Source organism: Primulina eburnea, chromosome 12, assembly GCF_022965805.1.
Source record: "Primulina eburnea isolate SZY01 chromosome 12, ASM2296580v1, whole genome shotgun sequence".
NCBI lineage: Eukaryota > Viridiplantae > Streptophyta > Magnoliopsida > Lamiales > Gesneriaceae > Primulina > Primulina eburnea.
The window spans coordinates 7,414,818-7,435,588 of record NC_133112.1 but is presented as its reverse complement, the minus strand read 5'-3'; the positions used below and the strand labels follow the sequence as shown (position 1 = coordinate 7,435,588).

The 20,771-nt window shown below is 35.0% G+C and overlaps 2 protein-coding genes across 4 annotated transcripts; one reads left to right on the top strand and one right to left on the bottom strand.

Moving 5' to 3' along the window:
• Positions 1-2,402: 2,402 nt before the first annotated feature.
• Positions 2,403-7,374, top strand: LOC140806982 (uncharacterized). Of its 3 annotated transcripts, none has more exons than XM_073163585.1 (5): positions 2,403-2,493; positions 3,148-3,216; positions 5,390-6,307; positions 6,582-6,618; positions 7,050-7,374. In XM_073163585.1, the coding sequence occupies exons 3-4, from the start codon at positions 5,463-5,465 to the stop codon at positions 6,616-6,618; spliced, it is 882 nt and encodes a 293-aa protein (XP_073019686.1). In that variant the 5' UTR covers positions 2,403-2,493; positions 3,148-3,216; positions 5,390-5,462; the 3' UTR covers positions 7,050-7,374. The 3 variants fall into 3 exon arrangements, with proteins under 3 accessions (XP_073019686.1, XP_073019684.1, XP_073019685.1); XM_073163583.1 differs by having other exon boundaries at positions 5,361-6,307; XM_073163584.1 differs by lacking the exon at positions 3,148-3,216 and having other exon boundaries at positions 2,440-2,493; positions 5,361-6,307.
• A 10,427-nt stretch (positions 7,375-17,801) lies between these two features.
• Positions 17,802-20,388, bottom strand: LOC140807167 (probable clathrin assembly protein At4g32285). The gene has a single exon (XM_073163889.1). It carries the CDS (start codon positions 19,863-19,865, stop codon positions 18,006-18,008), a length of 1,860 nt encoding a protein of 619 aa, XP_073019990.1. The 5' UTR covers positions 19,866-20,388; the 3' UTR covers positions 17,802-18,005.
• Positions 20,389-20,771: the final 383 nt, after the last annotated feature.

Here is a 20,771-nt window from a genome sequence, read left to right as displayed (position 1 = left end):
GGTAGTTCATATCGGGTACCCAATTTTTTCGGGTAGCATTTTCATTACCCGAACCCGATCCGATTCTGTACAATAACCGTCTTTTCGGGTACCCGATAAGGTCGGTTTCGGGTAAGGGTCGGGTTCGGGTTTTTTTTAACAAAATAACATTTTATCATTTCGTGCCTATCAAATAATATGTGACGAGAAAATAGGCTTATCAAAATAATATTATCTCGTGAATGTCTACAAAAATTAATCACAAAAAAATCGAGCATAAACTATTTATATGCATATATAAGAAATTAACAAGTTTAATCTTGAAATCCAACTTAGAACTTCACCAAAAAAAAATCAGAATCAATTTCTTGTTTGACTTTCAAAATATCATCTGAAATGTTTCATCACCTGCATAAAGATGTACATTTATTAACAAAAAAATGAACATCATAAAACAAAAATAAAATGTATCAATAGTTCATGTTTTTCATCAATGCAGGAAACACAATCCATAAAATAAATAATAATAAGATTCACATGCATAAACTTCCAACTTTGAATTGATTACATTTTTTTTTACCTTTATCGTTGAATTAGTTATGATAATCAAACATCAATAATAGATGTATCAACACCCAATTTTGTCAACTTTGCAAAATAAAGAAAAAAAATAAAATGTTAGTATTTCGAAATGTTGAGATATATCTAAAGTAAATAAAATAAAATTATAATACCTTTGTCAATCATTTCAATATATCTAAGTAGATTGGAAACAAACGTACATCCCATACATTTTTTTTTACAAAATGAGTTTCCAATTTATTAAACTGGACCGGTCCAATTATAAGCCCATATGTTTTTTTTTAAAAAAAACAATTGGGTATCCGATCGGGTAATTCAGGTAGCAATTCTATACCCGAACTCGATCCGACAAAAATATAATTGACCCGAACCCGAATAATTACCTGCTTTTACCTGACAATTGCACCCGCTCGGGTTGGGGTTCAGGTTCGGGTGGAACCCGAAAAACCCGATCCGATTGCCCACCCCTAGTTACAAGTATTCAAATTTTTGTTTAACACGAACAAAATCATAAATTAAAATCGAAGAAAACGAAAATCAAAATCAATCATAAATTGAATTTTTTTTAAGAGTAGGTATAGGTTTCAAGAATCTTTATATGTGAGACGAATCAACCCTACCGACATTCACAATAAAAAGTAATACTCTTAGGCATAGTTTGATATACGGGATAAGGGAGAGATTGATAAATAATCCTCCTTATCCCTCGTTTGGTACCTTTTCAGAAAGTCCATAATAATATCACGAACCCTTCATAAAATAACTTTATATAAAGATAAAATATCATTTCTATTAAGTGTGATAATTTTAATTTAATGATAAAATACACTCAAATAACTTAATTGTCCTCAATTTATAAAAATACTAAACCATATCTTCTCTCATTTCACTTGTGCTTTCATCGATCTTTCATATACTTGTCATACTACATCCATACTTTGGTTTTTTATATATGATATTATTGTCGACAAATGAAGTTGGTTTGATTGTTTGATATATATTTATTTAAATTATTTTAAATGAATTTAAATTTTTTATATATTATATAATTATCATATTATATTATATAAAATTAGGTAAAAATAAATAAATAATGCGAGCATTGTCGGCGCATGAACAGATAATAAATACGAACTCAAGCAACAACTAAGAAATTATAAAATTTATTATGATAAAGTAAATTTTGTCATTACAATCTAATATATAAATTTAATCACTCTTATTAAAATAATACCAAACATTAAATGTAATATCCTACTTCTTATTTATCCTTATATTATATATCACATGCTTATCCTATCATGTGTACCAAACTATGTCTTAGCATAAAAAGTAAGAGATCTGTCGCACAAAATACGACACGTGAGACCATCTCATACACTTTTTTGTCTTTTTTAAATTCAAATATAAATATTAAAAACCAAATTTATATAGTTCGATTTTGTATTTTTTATATATATATATATATATATATATATATATATATATATATATATATATATATATATATATATATATATAAACAAACCGACAAAAAATTACAATTTAATTAGATTAATATTGTATTTATATTGTATATTTTATGAGACAAAAAATTACAATTTAATTAGATTAATATTGTATTTATATTGTATATTTTATGAAATGATCATTTAATGAATATCATTTAGTTCATTAAAAATAAAAATTATCTTTGCCAATTTTTAGTTTATGGTTATTTATTTAATTCATTAAGATTTTAAATAACGAATTATTATTATTATTATTATTATATTAAGGAATATAAAATAAAATGAATGGGGAACAAAAGGAAAAGACAATAAAGTCCACATCACCAACCATGAATATTCATTCATTTAATTTCATCAGAAAATAGACAGACCCTATCGTCTCCACTTTACTTCTCCATCCTCGGACTTTGAGAATAACCAGGTTCATCTCTCTTCCTCTTTTACATTTATTGTATGTACAAACTCGAGGGAGATTCCGATTCTTTTTATTCGCGGATGGGGGTCGGATGTTGCCTGTTAATCAATTGCCTGGGTTGACTTTTGTGTAACCGTGGATTGGATTTCTTTGATTATCCCATGATGGCCGTGGGTTGCTTTAATGGGTTTGATTAATGTTTTTTTGGTTGATTTTTGGGTTTGATTGCTGTTTTTCGGATTTTACAAGTTTTAATCGTCCAACCCGTGTGGAATTTCCCCGTTCTTTGGCCTCATTTCTATGTGAAATGTTGAGGATGGGGACTGTTTGAGATTTGTTTCCATTTTTTATCATTAAAAAAAAAGATTTTCTCTTGGGGAGACTGGGATTGTTGTGAGGTACATCGAGGTAGTTTTTGGATCCATGGTATCTCCATTTGAAGAAGTTGATGTATGAAAAAACTATTGAAATGCGAGGCAAAATTTTAGTTTTAAGTCTTTTCCCCCTTGCTTATATCATCAGTTGCAATCGACCATATGTTGATTTTTAAAAAATTTCCATTTGTTTGTATTGTGTTTCCCCTCAAATTTTTGTTTTATTTCGGTTATGATTGAGAGCAGTGATACTTCCTCTTTGAGTTGATGTTCATTCTTCATGCAGACGTACTTAAACTTGCTTTGAGGAAAGAAGTGGCGATCCGACTGATTGATTGTTATCCCTAAATATCTCGTAAGAAATGTTTTAGAGTGCTTGGTGAAATGCAAATTTTAATATCTGCAAAGATGTGGCGTTAGTGTTTCTGCCTTTTTGTTTTATTTTGGTGAATCACATATAGAATCAGGGGAATGGCCGAAAAGTGATTTGAAAACCGAGTAAAGGTAAGGAATAAATGAGTAATGAGAGGTAGACACGTTTCTCCTTGTAAAGCAGATTGTTTTAACAGCTGCTTCTTTGTGATTATTCAGATGACTAGGAAAAGATAGCTTTATATCCTCCATGTAATGTCCCACAAGTTCACCGTCGTAACAGGCAATTATGAGCTAGACTTTGTAAAAATTTCGCGTAATCTCTGCATAAGTTGAAGCTCAACACCACCAAAACATCAATCCTAATCAATACATATAATCCCACAAACGTAATGCATTTTCCCTAAACTAAATTCAGCACGATCATCATGCATTATATTAACGTAACAATAAATCTGAACATAGATATATATGCCATTTGAAAATATCCAAAAACTTACAGGCTAGGATAAGACTAAATATCGCCTGTAACTCAAGTACCTTTACGAGTTATATCATGTGTCACTACTCCATAGACTCTTCACGAGCTGACTTGTTACCTTTTCATCAGAAATAATCCCACGTGTGAACACAACATCGACATAGTGATGTATCATCACAAATCAACTTATAGATAGCAACTAACAAATAAAAGGAGGTAATGAATTAACGGGACACTTGATACTCTATTAAAGATCGCTATTCACATCTAATCAATAAATCCCTGTTCGAAGTGATTCACATCATACCATCTGTGATCTGACATCAAAATCCATTTGCTATATCTATTGATATCAAACATCAGGATCTGCTAACATCTTTATGTAAAATGTTAGCTTATCACAGCAGCTACATTTTACATTTTTGCGTCATATTAGACTAACATCATTATACATTGCACAAATACACCATAGAAGAACAATATCATTAAACATCACATGCTTGCAGTCCATCACAAGCTACATCATTAAACATCATCATATAACCATCATTTGTGCATCATATCTAACTAACATCATATCACATCATCTACTGCGACAGCTACTCCCGGCCCTTGTGAATTCCCATGATATATATATATATATATATATATATATATATATATATATATATATATATAATACTAAAATACCAGCAAGCAGCATCATAATCAATTCTAGCGTCAATGAAAACTCAAAGTACGGGATATCATCGATTAAGTAAATTAGCAGACAACATCATAGATTCATAATCAATTGTAGTGTCAATGAATGACTCAAGTACAGGAATATCACTGATTAAGTAAATTTTTGACACCATCGACTGTAAAACGATTATTCAAACAACATAACGCGACCATACAATTGATATAGATCATTATCCAAATGAACCCCACTTTGTCATTTCTTCAAAAGTTAATATAAAATCTATATGATAATTCCGAAAATATAAACATGTTGGCAGATGTAAACTGAATAATAAACCATATACATCATTGTACATTATTACTGACTGTGAAATTTCGGTTAATTAGAAACAACATCGATCATTTGAAAGTAGCATCAAAATATAGCTCTTTCATCTCGTAGATTACGAATATGTGTTTTGTTTGGTTGGGGATTACTTAAAAGGAGATTAAAAGGTTTTGAAACTCTAAAAAACCCCTAACCAAGGAACCCTATGTTTTCCATCTTAATTCAGTATATTATAACGTCTGGAATTATATGTAACCACCAAATACATGTCCCATATTTTTAGTATTTGTGCGCTAACATGAAGGTGTCTGTGAGCAAACATATCACACACATTCGTTGCATGGCCGTGCTTCTCACCTCCGCACAGCAGTCCGCAAACAAACCAAAATGTGATATTTTCATCTCATTTCAATTTCCACTCCAGTTATGGCAATTTGCTAACTCTTCTAAAGCAGATTCTTCAAGAATAATTGCTTAGTCGGTTGGGTCCAGGCGTCACACTCCCCCAACGTCCTTTCCTACTATCATCTTCAATTTTTTGTTCATTGCTTGGAAGACTTTTTTGCATGGTGAACTTATAAGATCATTGTTAATCTACCATTCATTATTCTGACTCTAATATTATTATCAAAAGGCATGAAGGTCTTTGCTCCATGTTTCTAGAGACTTAAAGTTTGATTCTCTGCATCTGTTTTGAGACTCTGGAAAAGAGGGCTTTAGCCCAAACAGAACTGGAATGGAGGAGATTCAGCTGTACACGAACTGGGATGATGTTATTTGTCCTATCTGCTTGGAGTTTCCACACAATAGTGTTCTCCTCCATTGCACGTCATACCATAATGGATGTCGGCCATTTGTGTGCGACACAGACCATTTGCAATCAAATTGTCTCTATCGCTTCAAGCAAGCAAGTGGGATGCCATCTGGATCTAAATCACCAAGTTCTGTTGAAACTATGCGGTCTTTGGATCTGGAATCGGATTGCAAACCGGCATGCCCCTTGTGTAGAGGAGAAGTTACTGGATGGATAGTTATTGATATTGCTCGTGTACACCTGGATGACAAGAAACGCCGCTGTGAAGAGGAAAAATGTGCATTCTCGGGTACGTACGCGGAACTTCAAAAACATGCACGTGTAGAGCATCCTCATGCTTGCCCTTCAAAAATCGATCCTGCCCGCCAACTAGATTGGGAGAATTTCCAGCAATCATCCGAGATAATTGATGTGTTAAGCACTATCCAGTCGGAAGTCCCTCGTGGAGTGGTTCTAGGTGATTATGTGATAGAATATGGAGATAACTCGGGAGATGATTTTGACGACATCCCTGGAGACAAAAGAAATTGGTGGACGTCTTGCATGTTATATCAAGTATTTGAAAATTTTCGGGCATCTAGAAACAGAAGAAGATCAAGACCCCGTGTTTCCAGAAGAGGAAATAATCGTTTGAGTTTTGACACTTCAAACTCTGATGAAGGTTCTATATCATCCGCAGAATATCCCGATTTTAGATCCCCTGTAAACATGGTTGACGAGTTTGTGAGTGCCAGAGAAGTTTCAAGGGGAAGAGTTGGTCAAAACAGGTGAGTGGATGCATAGTGTGTTACTTTTGTTTCCCATGATGTGGTAATTTGTTATTTTTTATCTTTCAGATAACTCAATAAAAATTGAGATTATGAGCAAATTAAATATCTGGAGGGTTCATTTCTTTATATATTTTACATATCTGTTGATGTTTTTATATTTTTTGCTGATTTTTCAGTCTTGTTCGTTGACAAAACGATAATAAAATGCCTACCTTCAATTTTTATTTTGTTGCTTGGATATCATATCTCTCATGTGATTTTTCTCACACAGCTCTCGAAGGCGTCGCTCTCGGTTCTACGACATCTAGGTAAGCAGTATTACAGGAAGAAACACCTCCATCATTTACAATTATGTTTAGAGTAAGATGCATGTTGGGTGAAATAATTTGTATTACATTGCTTCGCATTGGATCGGGAGTTGACTCATTGAGAAGGTGGTAGGCAAATTAATAATTGGCTACAAAATGTTTAAATTTCACTTTAATTTCTTGAATACAAGAATCTAGCCGACACAAGAAAATCTTTTTCAATTGTCCCTGAAGTTCTGTGATTTTTTTTTACACTGAGTCCTGAGTCACCGATGATCTAGTTTAGTCCAAGCAACACCATGTCTTTTTTCTTTGCACTGTCTCTCACTATACACGCCCCGATGAATCAACTTTTACATTCATTTAGCTTCATTCAATGTCCGGATTCTTTTTTCTAAGTATCAGTGATCTCTATGTCTACTCTATAACAGAATAAGGCTAATCCTGGATATGGAATGCAAATAGAAGCTTGCAAATCTCAATTCACCGGTTAGTGAATGGAATCATGATTGGAACTTTAATTACATGTAAAATTCCTAGTTGACTTATTTACTCAGATTTCCATTTCCTTTTTCAAGTTAGTGCTTGTCTAATTTACATTTCCTCTCTTAGAGGAAAGTTTGTTTGAGGTTTGAAATTTATGGATAACGTACTTGTATAATTATTTGTTTTTTAGTTCCCATTAAAATAGTTTGTGCTCAGGGATATTGTATCATGTATAATTCCATTTTATGCGAGTTCATTACATTTTCAGAATACTTTGGAATCAATGTTCTTGATGGTGGTTGTTACGCAGTGATTCTTTATTGTTTCATGTATAATCTTGGTATTCAAGTACATATAGATGATTGATTGTGCTACTTGTGTGTACCCAATCCTTCATATGGAAAAAAAGTGTTGAAGATGATCAACTCGGATGAGATGTTTTTTATATTTAAACTTTTATCCTTAAGTTGTAATTTAAATCTTCAAATAGATTAGGTTGCTAGGTTTCTTTGACTTTCTGGTGGGGTTTAAGTACCCAGAATATAATTCTTTCTACCTTTCAGGGTTTTGTGTGTGTGTGTGTGTATATATATATAGGACGGTATTCATTGAGAATAAGTAGAATAACAAGATTATCCCTTTCATCCACATATCCATTCCCCTCATAAAAACAACATGATATCCGTGCCTCAGAGATCTGGGACATTGCTTGTGAATCTTTTTCATGTAGCGACAATACGACTGAACTCTTTGCAATTGAGTCGGCCATACGCGATCTCCGACAAGATGATTCCACCATGACTGAGTATTTTTGTGCCCTCACTCGAAATTGGCAAATAATTGATTTGACTTAGGCACATTGAACGGAAGTGCTCCACAGATGAGAAGATGTACAGATCCATTATCGAAAATAGAATGGTATTCAAGTTCCTCATGAGCCTACATAATGATTTTGATGATGTCCGAGGCAGAGTCCTTAGCACAAAGCCTTTGCCTAGCCTGCGCGTGGCTTTCTTGGCAGTGCGTCAGGAGGAAAGTCGACACAAAGTGATGTTGGGCTCATTGCAACAATCATCTGATAGCTCTGTTCTCGTCCTTCAACGTCAACCTATTTCATCTCCTGGTCATGCCTCTCACGGAATTCGCCATGGACAATCTTCATACAATAATGAAGGAAAAATGATTTCAGGACGTCCTTGGTGCGATTTTTTGCAAGAAACCTAGTCATAATATCGATAGTTACGGGAAGATACATGGTAAACCAATGGATTGGAAACCAGCATGAGAAGCTTTTTGGTGCCATCACACTTCTCTTTCCTCCTATAGGATCGTTGGAATGGACAGCACTGCAATTACAGGTGATATTCCCCTTGCTCGTGTCACAAAATGATTTATCGAGTTATTGGATAGTCAATTCTCGTGTGTCAGATCATATGTCCAGTCAATTGCAGTTGTTCACATCGTACAGTTCCATAAGGGTCTCTCAATCAGTCCGGGTAATAGATGGTTCTTGTATGTGAGTGTTTGGTTCGAGCTCAATTTGGTTATCCCCAGATTTATGCTTACAAAATGTGTTATTCGTTCCCACACTTCGTTGTAATATGTTGTCCATCAGTGCCTTGAATAAAGACATGCATTGCTTTGCAATATTTTCAACTGATTCGTGTGTTTTTCAAGACCTGGTATCGCCGTATCGGGGAGGACAATTGACATTGTTGATTGTTTTTCAGGACTCTACTTATTAAAGATGAAGCTCCTCTCAGAGTCTCTATCTTCTGATGTCTCTGGTTATCATATTTCTGCATTCCATTTTTCTAGGGATAACAATATTTTGTTATGGCATTATCGCCTAGGTCATCCAAATTTTGTGCATCTCAAGAAATTATTCTCATTTTTATTGAATAACAGCACTTCTTGTTTATTTCATTGTGATGTTTGTCAATTGTCAAAGCAAGCTCACACATCGTTCAAACTACAAACATATACACCGTCCAAACCTGTCTCACAAATACATAGCGATATTTGGGGACCTTCTTGTGCCAAAAAAATTACGGATACTCGATGGTTCTTATTATTTGTTGATAATCAAACTCTTCTGTCTTAAGTTTTTCTCATGAAAGACGAGTGAGATGTCTACCATTTTTAAACATTCTCCGCTATAATACACACACAATTCTCAACTGATATCCAAATCGTGTGCACTGATTGGGCACGAGATTTCTTCAACATAGTCCTCGGGGATTAACTAACCACTCGGGGAATAATTCATCAAAGCTCTTGCGTTGACACACCTCAACAAAATAGTGTCACAGAACGCAAAAGTCGTCATCTCCTGGAGGTGGCTCATTCTTGATTGGTCACACATAATGTCCCTCATAATTACTGGGGTGACGCTGTCCTCATAGTCACTTACCTGATCAATCGAATGTCTTCTAGAGTCTTTAAGTTCCAAACACCTATCCAATCTCTCCTCAGCATCTAACCTAACTCACACTTGCTACAGAACATTCCCTTATGTATTTTTGGGTGCTCATCATTTGTGCATATTCATTCTCAACATAGAGGAAAGCTTGATCCACGTTCAATAAAAATGTATTTTTCTTGGGTATTTACCAAGTCAGTAAGGGTACAAGTGTTATCCATCGACCATAAAGAAATTCTACAATTCAATGGATGTCACTTTCAATGAGTCCGACCTTTTCTTTCCACCTTCCTCAATTCAGGGGTAGCAGGTGAACAATGAACCTCAGAATCTAGATCCTCTCCACATACCAAGTGACCAACCTCAGGCACAACATACCCTTGATATTGATACAATACACACAAACCCACCAGATATTCTCAAGTTCTACCTTTTGACCATGTTTATTCATGCAGGAAGCCTTCTCAAGGCCTCACACAATCAGCAACATTTTGGATCTTTTTGAAATATTTATTGTACTGTCTTTTAGATTAAATTTGATTTATATTTCTGCATAGGACAAATTCGGTTATCTTGTTCATTTGAAAATGAAATATTCATTTTGTTTCATGATTCAAAATTAATTGGTTCTTATTCTTTATCAAGATACAATAATCTTTATTCATTGGATGTTATTGCTTCATTTAATGAATCACTGCAAACAAGTAGAGGCACTAAAAGAAAATTAACCAGTGGAAATTCATCTGCATTATGACACAAGATATTGGGTTATATCTCTGAAAATAGAATAAGGAGACTTGTGTCAGACGAAATTCTCGATCCTTTATATTACACAGATTTTAATAATTGTATGAATTGTATAAAGAAAAAACAAGCCAACAAAAGGAGATTCGAAGCTAAAATGTGTCCATGCATTTGTGGACCATTCTCTTTGGCTTCTTGGAATGATCAACAATATTTTATAATGTTCATAGACGATTTTTCAAGATATGATTTCATTTATCTCATTCATGCAAAGACACAGTCATTGGAGGCGTTCAAAAGTTATAAAGCTTAAATTCAAAATCAACTTGCTTAGATATTAAAAGCATTAGATCTGACCGTGGTGGTAAATACTATGATAGATATGACGGTTCATGTGAACAACGTGTGAGACTTTTTGCTAGATTCTTATATGAATGCGGTATTTTTCCACAATACACTATGTCGGGTTCTATGAATAGTGTTGCTGAAAGACGAAACCAAACGCTTAAGGACATGATGAGGAGTATGATTAGTCATTCTACAGAGTCACTATGGGGAGAGGCACTAAAAACCGCAATATATATCCATAACATAGTTCCAACTAAGACAACGACCCTTTATGAACTTTGGAAAGGAAAAAAAAACCTAGTCTTAAGCATTTGCACATTTGGGGATGTCCAACTGAGTCAATGTCTTACAAGTCTAATGAAAAGAAACTGGACTTAAGGATGATCCATTGTTATTTTATTGGATACTCCGAAAGATCTAGGGGTACAAGTTTTATGAACCCACAAATAAGTCGATTTTTGAGTTTGTAAATGTTTGGTTCTTTGAGAATGCTGAGTTTTCAATAAGAGATAAAGTAAGTGATTGTTTTCAAGAGGAATATGTAAATATTCACATGTATCTTGAACATTGATCAGGGTGATACTTCTCACTTTGACCAAAACATAATACAAGACAATATAGGAGATCCTCTCTATCCAGATGAACAAACTCAAGCACCTCCAAACCTATTATATTAAAGAGATCCAATAGAGAGCGGAGAAATGCAATGTCAGATGATTACATTGTATTTTTCTTCAAGAACATGAGGCAGACATTGGAATGATGGATGCTGATCCTATCAACTTCCGTCAAACCATGAAAAATTCTAACTCTCAAAAGTGGAATGATGTCATGAATGAGGAGATAAAGTCCATGAAGGATGACGTATGAGATCTTGTCACATCGCCTAAAGATTCGAAGCTCAGTGGTTGCGAATAAATATTTAAAATCAAGAGGAATTTGAAAGGAAATCTGGAAAAATATAAGGCTTGTGTTTTTGTTAAAGGCTTTACACAGAAAAACGCATTGATTATAATGAGACTTTTCTCTGGTTTCTTTGAAAGACTCTTTAAGTATAATAATGGCTTTGGTAGTGCATTTCGATCTTGAGCTTCATCAGATGGATGTAAATATTGTGTTTGTAAATGGTGACATTGATCAAACAATTTATGGTGCAACCAGAAAATTTTGTGTCCAAATACACAAATAATATAGTTTTCAGATTAAAGAAATCCATCTATATGCTCAAGCAGACAATGATATTTAAAATTTCATCAAATGATCATCTCGTTTGGTTTTGAGATGAATTTGGTCGATGATTGTGTGTGCCATAAGTTCAGTGGGAGCAAAAATATTTTTTGGTTTTATAAGTTGACGATATTCTACTTGCTAGCAACGATATAGAGCCAAAGCCCATTAACATGTTAATTATTTATAAATAAGCTACATAGGCTTTCAAAACCTCACAATTTCATCACCATAGCAGCAGTAATTCACATTTCACACACCAAGTATTTTCAAAAATACGAGGAAAGAAAAGGGCTTGTGTTCTTCGTCGTCTGGTCGTCCAACGTCGCACCCTCGCCGAAGATCGTATATTCGAGCGTTATAAATGCAAAGGCACGTTTTATAAACTCTTTCAAACATCATACAAATCATAATATGTGTGTTTTAATTGATTATGCATAAAAATAGTGAGGTTCGATTATTTTACGGTACGTCACGTATTTTCAAAGTTTAACAATTTCGCGCTTGTTTTGAAAACGTTTTTGAATCCAACAAGTACGCTGCCAAAACATGATAAAATATGAAATATAAGCAAAACATGAAAATTTTAACAAGAAAAGCATGTTGGAACCGAAGGGAAAAATTCAGAATAGGAACGTGGGTTTGGGTGGATTGTATAATTCTAGGAACTCGGTTTTGATGCATGGGCACAGGTGGCTCGACCAGGTCTGGAGGTTGGGTCCTAAGGGTCATGGTTAGGTCCTAGGAAGAGTCCTAGGAGGGCTAGGGCTCGAGTCATGGGCTGGGGAAGAGTCCACGTGAAGTGGGACTCTCCCCCATGTGTTGTGCACTGCTGGGCTTCAGGAGAGGGGTGCAACGGGGCTAAGGGCGAGCTAGGTGGTCCATCAGGGTCCAAGGGTGATGGGCAGGGGTCGGGCCATGGGCAGGTGTGGCTTGGTTGGCTGCTGGCTCGAGAAAATATGGAAGCCGTGAGAGAACAAGGGAGGACGCGCAGGCTGTTTTCTGGTCCAGGTGGCTCGTGCGCGGGGTCCAGGGCTTGGGCTGGTCTGGGCTGGGTCTGGTCGTGGTCCATGGATGGTTAGGGTCAGGTGGGCTCGGTGGTGGCTCAATTGGGAGAGTCCTGGACTAGTTAGGAGTCTCACGCACACACATGTAGAATCTGGTTGCTCGGTTGCAGGGCTCGGGAGCGAGCTAGGGTTAGGTTTCGTGGTCTGGGCTTGGTCAGGACCGTGGTCACGCACACACATGCAGAATTTTACTTCGAATTATTAAGAAGTAAAATTAGAACCATGGGTCCACGGGTGCGGTTCATGGCTCCCAAGGATAGGATAAATAATAAAAATGTTATGTTTAAAATTTGGGATCAAAATAATGAGTTTGAATTTATCCGAGATTTAATCGTCGCACTAAACTTTAATTAAAAAATTAATTGAAAACCCTAGTTTTAAGCTTTATAAAATTATGAAAAATTATATTTAAGCTTAAATAATTATTTAGAATAAGTCAATGTCATTAAAAGTGAGAAAAAGATAAAATCGAGAAATTTTACGTCCGGTGGTAAAAAGTAATTTTACATTTAAGAAAATACATAAACGCTTGGCAGCATCCCGAAGGATCATAATGCTTGTAAAATGATATTCTATGATTTAAAATTATGATTTTGATGATAATATGTTATTTTATGATTTTTGGAAAAGCTGTGCAATTTCTACTGTTTAAAATGTTATTTTTGAAATGGTATGTTATTTTATGATTTTTAAAGAAAATGAAAAATATTTTGAGGGATGTGAACTGGCTGTGACATATGATATATGATTTGTGGAGGATCCGTTTATGTGAGGACGGTGAACTTACAATTTTGTGGGGATGTCGTGAGGGGAAAAGGCCCAGATGGAGTCCATTTACGGGAAAAGGTCCTAGAGGGAGCCCGTCAATGGGAGAAGGCCCCCGAGGGATCCTCGATGATCGTATTTCTATGGTGAAACCTGGTGCCTACCCCCATGGGTCATGTGGAGCTAAAGACTGATCAGTCGACCAAAGGATAAAAGTTAGTCACTTTCCATAATCAAATTTCACTCAAAATGATATATGATTGAAGGCTTATGATAAAAATTATTTTATACGATTCATGATGATTATTAAAGTTATTTTTAAAATGATTATTTATGCTCAGAGCTTATTTGAAATGATTTTTAAAGGATTTATTTATGCTTATAGTTAATTTAAAATGATTGTACGAAATATGATTTAATTATGCTTAATGATTTTAAATGGTTTATTTATATTCAAAAGATTATTTTAAATAAAAATATGATTTTTAAATGCATGTGAATGTATATGTATTATTTACTATCCATGTTTAGAATGTTCTGAGTCTTTAGACTCACTAGGTTTGTATGATGCAAGATTTGATGATTTTATGGAGGCGCTGACGATTGAGTAGATCGAGTACAACATTACACACCCGATGATCTTTATATTTCTGCACTAGCTAGATAGATTAATGATTTAAAGATTGTGTTAATGATTTTTATTAGAGATATTCTATATTTTATTTTATTGTTAGTTGATCTTTGTGAAGGTCGATTTAGGAGTTTTGGTCAGTTGATGATTTAAGATTTATTTTATGTACTTGAGATTTAAATTGTTAAATTATTATGATTCATGATTATGTTAAATTATTTTATTAGAATTTATGATTTAAGATTAGGGGAAAAAAATCGAGGTCATTTCAGGAATAATCAGAATGGATAGTTATTTATAAATCACTTTGTTACAAACTCCATAATTGTTTATCCAATTATTAAGGGACTATCACCCAAAAAGTTTTTGTGCACATTATTTGTATGAGTGTTTGGTCAATCAACGAGATTCAGCTTTAGCGGGAGTTTTTAATTTTAAATTTTTTATATATATGTTCAGTAATTTGGTTTATGGATATATAAATTTATTTTATACAGAAACAAATTTTAAGTTAAGTCACACTCTGATTGTGGCTAAAATTTGATCTCAATAAAGTTTAAGGACAACCAGTTGGAAATAAACTTGTTATGATCACAATGCATGAACTTTGCATGCTACACATCCGCTTCTTAATCAATGTCATTCAGTTGTGTTGACATATATGACCATTGATGGGTCTAGTTACCATGAATGTAGCAAAGACTACTTTGATCTTATGTTGATGTGATTAATGGACCGTATGATTATAGGTACATTTTGGAATGACAATATTTTTTGAACTCGTAACATTATTTTCACGAACATAATTTTAATGTTAAGACATATAGTCCAAGTATGAGATTGTTTGATCAATTTTATTTATATGGGTTTATATGCGAATAATTATGTGTTGTGACTTGTGAGTTGTCTATTAAGTTAAGTCCAAAATTAAAGTGATCGGTTAAATTTTTTGGCTATTGAGCTTTAATGTATCGAATAAGTTGTAGACATTTAATGTAAACATTTAATGTAGACATAAGTGTACTTTCTGTTTTTATGATGAGCTAAAACATAAATATCAGAAGATAATGATAGACATTATTTATATATGGGTCATGATCCTCATATCGCGTGTTATCATGTTCAATATTCTCTCACTCATTAAGAAAATAGTTCAGAAGAGAAAAAGTAAAAGATTGTCCCAATAAAAAGAACACGTAAATCTTGAAGATCATCAATACATGTTTTAAACAACCCAGAATTGTGGTTTTAAGTATGCTTTCACTTAAGTTTTTAGTCAATCTTTTAATGATTTAACATTATAAATTATATGATTTATGGATTTTCTCTAACATATATACCTTGGTGTAGCCTTGCAGGGATTTGGAGTCTCGGATGGTAATTGGTGCATGTAGCCCCTGCTATAGTTTTATATTGAAAAATCACGGATTACTATTGAGTTAGTATTTCTTTTAAAAAAAAAAAAAAAAAAAAAAAAAACATAGTTAGTAGTTGTTTTCAAGTACTCACACATAACTATTGAGTTAGTAGTTCTTTTTGTTTTAAAAAAAGGCATAGTTAGTAGTAGTTTTCCAGTACAAAATAAAACTTTTTGTTTTAAGCAGTTATAAGAATTTTTAAGTTTTTTTTATTTATAATTGGGGAAGATGATTTTTATAGAAATTAATCATTATTAGGTTTTAAAAATCATTAATATCTTCAATCATTCATGTATATAAGTTTTTTTTTTTTTTTTTTTTGCAACAAAAAAGTTTCTATCAGCAATATATATACTAGGGAGAAATTAAAGATTGTGGATTAAACATGACATTATGAAACAGATTATTTGATATGATGAAATAGATTTGCAAGATTATCTGCCCATTTGTTTTTACAATTTTATATCTTTTTAAGTATGAAAAGCATTTTAATTTATATATCCATTTAGATTGAATTTCTTATTTTATATATATTCTTAACCATTCAATTTCTATATATCTAAAACTTATATTCATTATTTAACATATAAGTATCGTGGCAAAAACTTGTGTGAGACGGTCTCATGGTCAAATTTGTGAGACGGATCTCTTATTTGGGTTATCCATGAAAAAGTATAATTTTTTATGCTAAGAGTATTAGTTTTTTATTGTGAATATGGGTAGGATTGACCCGTCTCACAAATTAGTATCCGTGAGACGGTCTCATATTAAACTCACTCAAGTATCATCTATTTTAAATTATAGACTCTGGGTGATGAATTTCCAGATAAACTTTTATATTTTTTTTTAAAAAAAGGTGGCAGAATTTTTGGATTATCGATGTGATATTTGTGAAATATAATCGTCTTTCCAGTTTATGAGTGGAATATTGTTTCTGTCATCTGGTGTTAGAAGCTTAATTTTTTATTATTTTTTGCTCTCTCGTTTATTTATTTGCCTATAATATATTTTCAACTACTAGGTAGCTTCCAAATCTGATGTCTCACTAAATTTTATACAGTATAATAGTACATTAAGGGTGTGTTTGGTTGAGTGGATTAAAAAAGGATAGATTAATAGTCCAATATTTATCGTTAACATTTTAAGTTGTTTTAATAATCATTTTGACCCGGTTTAAGATTCAATTTTATTAATCAAATAATTATCCATAAAATTGGATGTTAAACCGGGTCAAAAATGATTATTAAAACAACTTAAAATTTTAACGATAAATATTGGACTATTAATCTATCCTTAGTTAATCCACTCAACCAAACACACCCTAAATAAATTAAATACTTTAAATTAATATATGTTACCCACGCCATGCATAATGTTTATATACTATTAATTCATAATGTTTCCCGATTACATTATGTACATGCAATGTATATGCCACAGTCACTTGTTATAATTAAAGATTAACTGGGAAATATTTGAACAAGTCTCTTGTGAGACGGTCTCACGAATCTTAATTTGTGAGACGGGTCAACCCTACCAATATTCACAATAAAAAACAATATTCTTAGCATAAAAGGTAATAATTTTAGCATAAAAAATAAAACTTTTTCATGGATGACCCAAATAACCGATATTCATAATAAAAATTAATACTCTTAGCATAAAAAGTAATATTTTTTCATGGATGACACAAATAAGAGATCCGTCTCACAAAATACGACCCGTGAGACCGTTTCACACAGGTTTTTGCTTATATATACGTATGTATGGAAATTATTTATCTCATACTATCATATCTGTTGAAAGAATAGCTTTGACGCATCAAAATCAAGATTTTGGTTGATTAATCTATTTGAATTTTAATCGTTAGTGTTGGCCATAGAAGCCATTGATAAACTTTAGACATGCAGAGGTACCGAAGGCTTTAAAGAAGATGCTCCACCAATGGAAGCTTTACGCTTTCTCTTTGCACATGGAATCTGGGAAAGCTTCCTTTATCTTTTTGTTAAGGAGCAGGAGAACCAATAATCATACCACAGCCGGCAACAGCACTCGGACAACTTGCAAGTTCAAAAGAAATGCAACATAGCAGCTACCACTAAGATACCAATTAATTACATCAATTTAATGTTTTTGGACTGAAGAATCTCAAACAAAGCCCCTGCATTGGTACCTTCAGCATATCATGCCCTTTCTATGCCCATGGTCATGCGCGATCGCAAGCAATATAACATAGAATGCAAAGGAAAACAAGAGTGTTAAGTAAATTTGCTGAAAAATCAGTAAGAGGTGAAGTGATATCCATAAGGTCCATTTACTGGTGGCATACCATGAGCCTGCGTGGCACCGATCTTGTGCAAACTGGTTTGACCTTGCATGCCGTCTCTCGAATACTGTTGCCATAGCATCTGCTCCTGCAATAACATGTGTTGCTTCTTTTCCATCTCTGACATCTGCACATATGCTGGCGGGGGAATGCTCAAAGATGCAGCAAATGGATCTTGTCCAACAGCCTGGACTGTTCCATCTGGCGCAGGAAGTGCTAACACTGGAGTTTTGCTTGTTCCAGTACCTGGCAATGCTACACTGCTGGCGCTACCACCACTCAATTGGGCTGTGCTCACATGTTGCCGAACCATTCCCTGATCATACATGCCATTCAACAGTAAAGGATCAAGTTCCCCACCCATTGCAGCCTTCTGCTTGGACAAATTACTGGCAGATTCTACCAGGGCTAGTTCCCAATCAGCCTTTCCACTCTCGGCTGCCGGATTCTGCCAAGCAGAAGTCACCTCTGGCTCTCCATTCGAAGGAAATGCTTCCCATGAGCCATTTCCATTGTTTGTCGCCGGCCCAGCAAACAGCGCCAAAGCAAATTTGTTGCCTTGATCATCAGCAGTCACTCCCTCATCCCGTAGATCCACTAAATCCCGAGTCTCTTGGACAATGGGCTTAGGCATATCTGGCTCAGGTGGTGGAGGGGTATAATTTTCTGGAGGCGGCAATGCTTTGATCTCATTCACATCAGACAACAGCTTCTCCTCTTGAGCAACTGGCTTGATCTCCGCTTTTCGTTCAGGGCTCTTCATCGCCTTCGCCCTGTCCCGCACGAAGTCCCCCAAAGTCTCCAGCAGCTTACTATTAATCTTCTGCACTTCCGGATACTCAGAAGACCTAGCCACTCCTACATCTCTGCACCAATAAAAGAATCCTACAAGCTCATCAATCTGCTTAGCTGCGCTAGCATAGGCATCAAAAGCTTTCACACAATCTTGATACTCCATATCAAAGAACTTATCTAGAAGTACTGCCAGAACCTCGCACACATCAGCATAGAACTTGAAGCTCTCCTTGACCATTGCATACAGTGCCACCAGAATCATCCTCTCATTCTTGGCTAGACCCGTGGGTCGACAAGACAAGAACCGGTCCAACAGTCTCTGCAAATGACCCATCTTCCCAAGAACCCTGTCCGGCTTCATTTCGCTCAGCGGGGTAAGATCTTTCCTCCCCTCTGTGGATTCTCTGACGTCCCCAGATGACTGCTGTCTGTCCCGATATTCATGGAAATCATCATATCCCCTGTTTGATCGTGGGGGCGATCTATAATCCTGCAGATCCTCTCTACTGCCAAATCCTTGCATTTCAACCCCATTTCCACTTTGTTTCCGATCATAAACCATCAACTCAAGTCTCTGATCCAAGTACAGGGCATAGGTTCTAACAAATGCGGAATGATCCCATGAATTGGAATGAGCCTCATCACGGAAATCCGACAAGTTCAATAATCTAGTCCCCCTTCTAGTAGCATACATGATCTCCTGCTGGAAAACAGCATCTCCGTCGTTGAGCAAACGATGAATTAACATCAAACACTTGAGGACAACGATCCAATCCCGAGTCTTCCCCAATCTTTTAGATATAGCAACCACACAGGCGTTAACATAACCACGAGAGAGAGAGTTCAAACGGAGAATCTCCCTAATATACTTCTCGGATGCCGGGTCATCATCGTGACTGGTGGCTTTCACTATGGCGACTTCCAGCTCCGGCGCCATGTTGCTGGCAACCTTAGCGATCCCGATGCTGGCTTGGTCCTTCACCGTCCCAATGGCTTTCCGAATCGTGGTCGGCGGCATGGCTTGAGCTAAGTTTTATCCGATATCAGGCGCTCAAAAACCCGGAGTACAAAAATGGAAAAACTTCGATGACGTGGTGAAGAAATCGGAAGCAACAAATGGGTTTTGTAGTATATCCACCTCAAAACAAAAAATCACTTAGATCTAGACGATGAATCTCCAAACAGAAAATTCACTGGCAGATCTGATCTTCAGGGTTTAAAAATATAATCTTTGAAAATGTAAAAAGAACACAAGATAATGCTGAATGAATTGGACATCCGATGAATCCAAACCGTTCATCGTCATGCGATGAAAGTGTCAAAAAAGACCTGGCCTAGAGAGTTTCACTTGACTTTCGGGCCATGAGATTATGAAATTCTGACTATAATTCAACCACCCCTTTTACCAAAATGTTCGTGTAGATCACAAATAGCCACTCCACGTGAAGTATTATGTCGACTTCATTATGTTTCTCACCATCATGGAGTTCATCTATTCTTTTTCGAGGATACGATGTTTATCAAGAGATGGCTTCGGATTATACTTGAAAAATCCATACCATTCGCACGTTAGAGATATGGGAATCTTGTATCCATGAAGACAATTCCCATGTGCCTGGATTTCAGTTCATTTGTGGTTTGTAATGCTAGTGTTATAAAAAAAAAGCAAGTCATGATGCAAGAGAATATAGTAGTATGGAGTAAAAATGTGTGAAACTTTTGCTTTGACGTCCTGCCCGACCTATTATTTACATCTCACTTGTTTCTAAATTGCATCCATTTACTTTAAACCGTTCCCTCAAGATATTACCATGATTGCTGTTACATACCCTTGGTTACAGGTGAATGTGTTATGTGATGGCGTGATTTCTTATTAGTTACTAAGAGAGCCAAATCACGGATGCATGTTGCCGTACTTCAGAGA

Bases quoted from the DNA above. Each gene is read 5' to 3' on its own strand.
- LOC140807167 (XM_073163889.1), bottom strand. From the start codon at position 19,865: ATGCCGCCGACCACGATTCGGAAAGCCATTGGGACGGTGAAGGACCAA.
- LOC140806982 (XM_073163585.1), top strand. From the start codon at position 5,463: ATGGAGGAGATTCAGCTGTACACGAACTGGGATGATGTTATTTGTCCT. The intron at 6,308-6,581 runs GTGAGTGGATGC...TTTCTCACACAG, and splicing joins GGAAGAGTTGGTCAAAACAG to CTCTCGAAGGCGTCGCTCTC.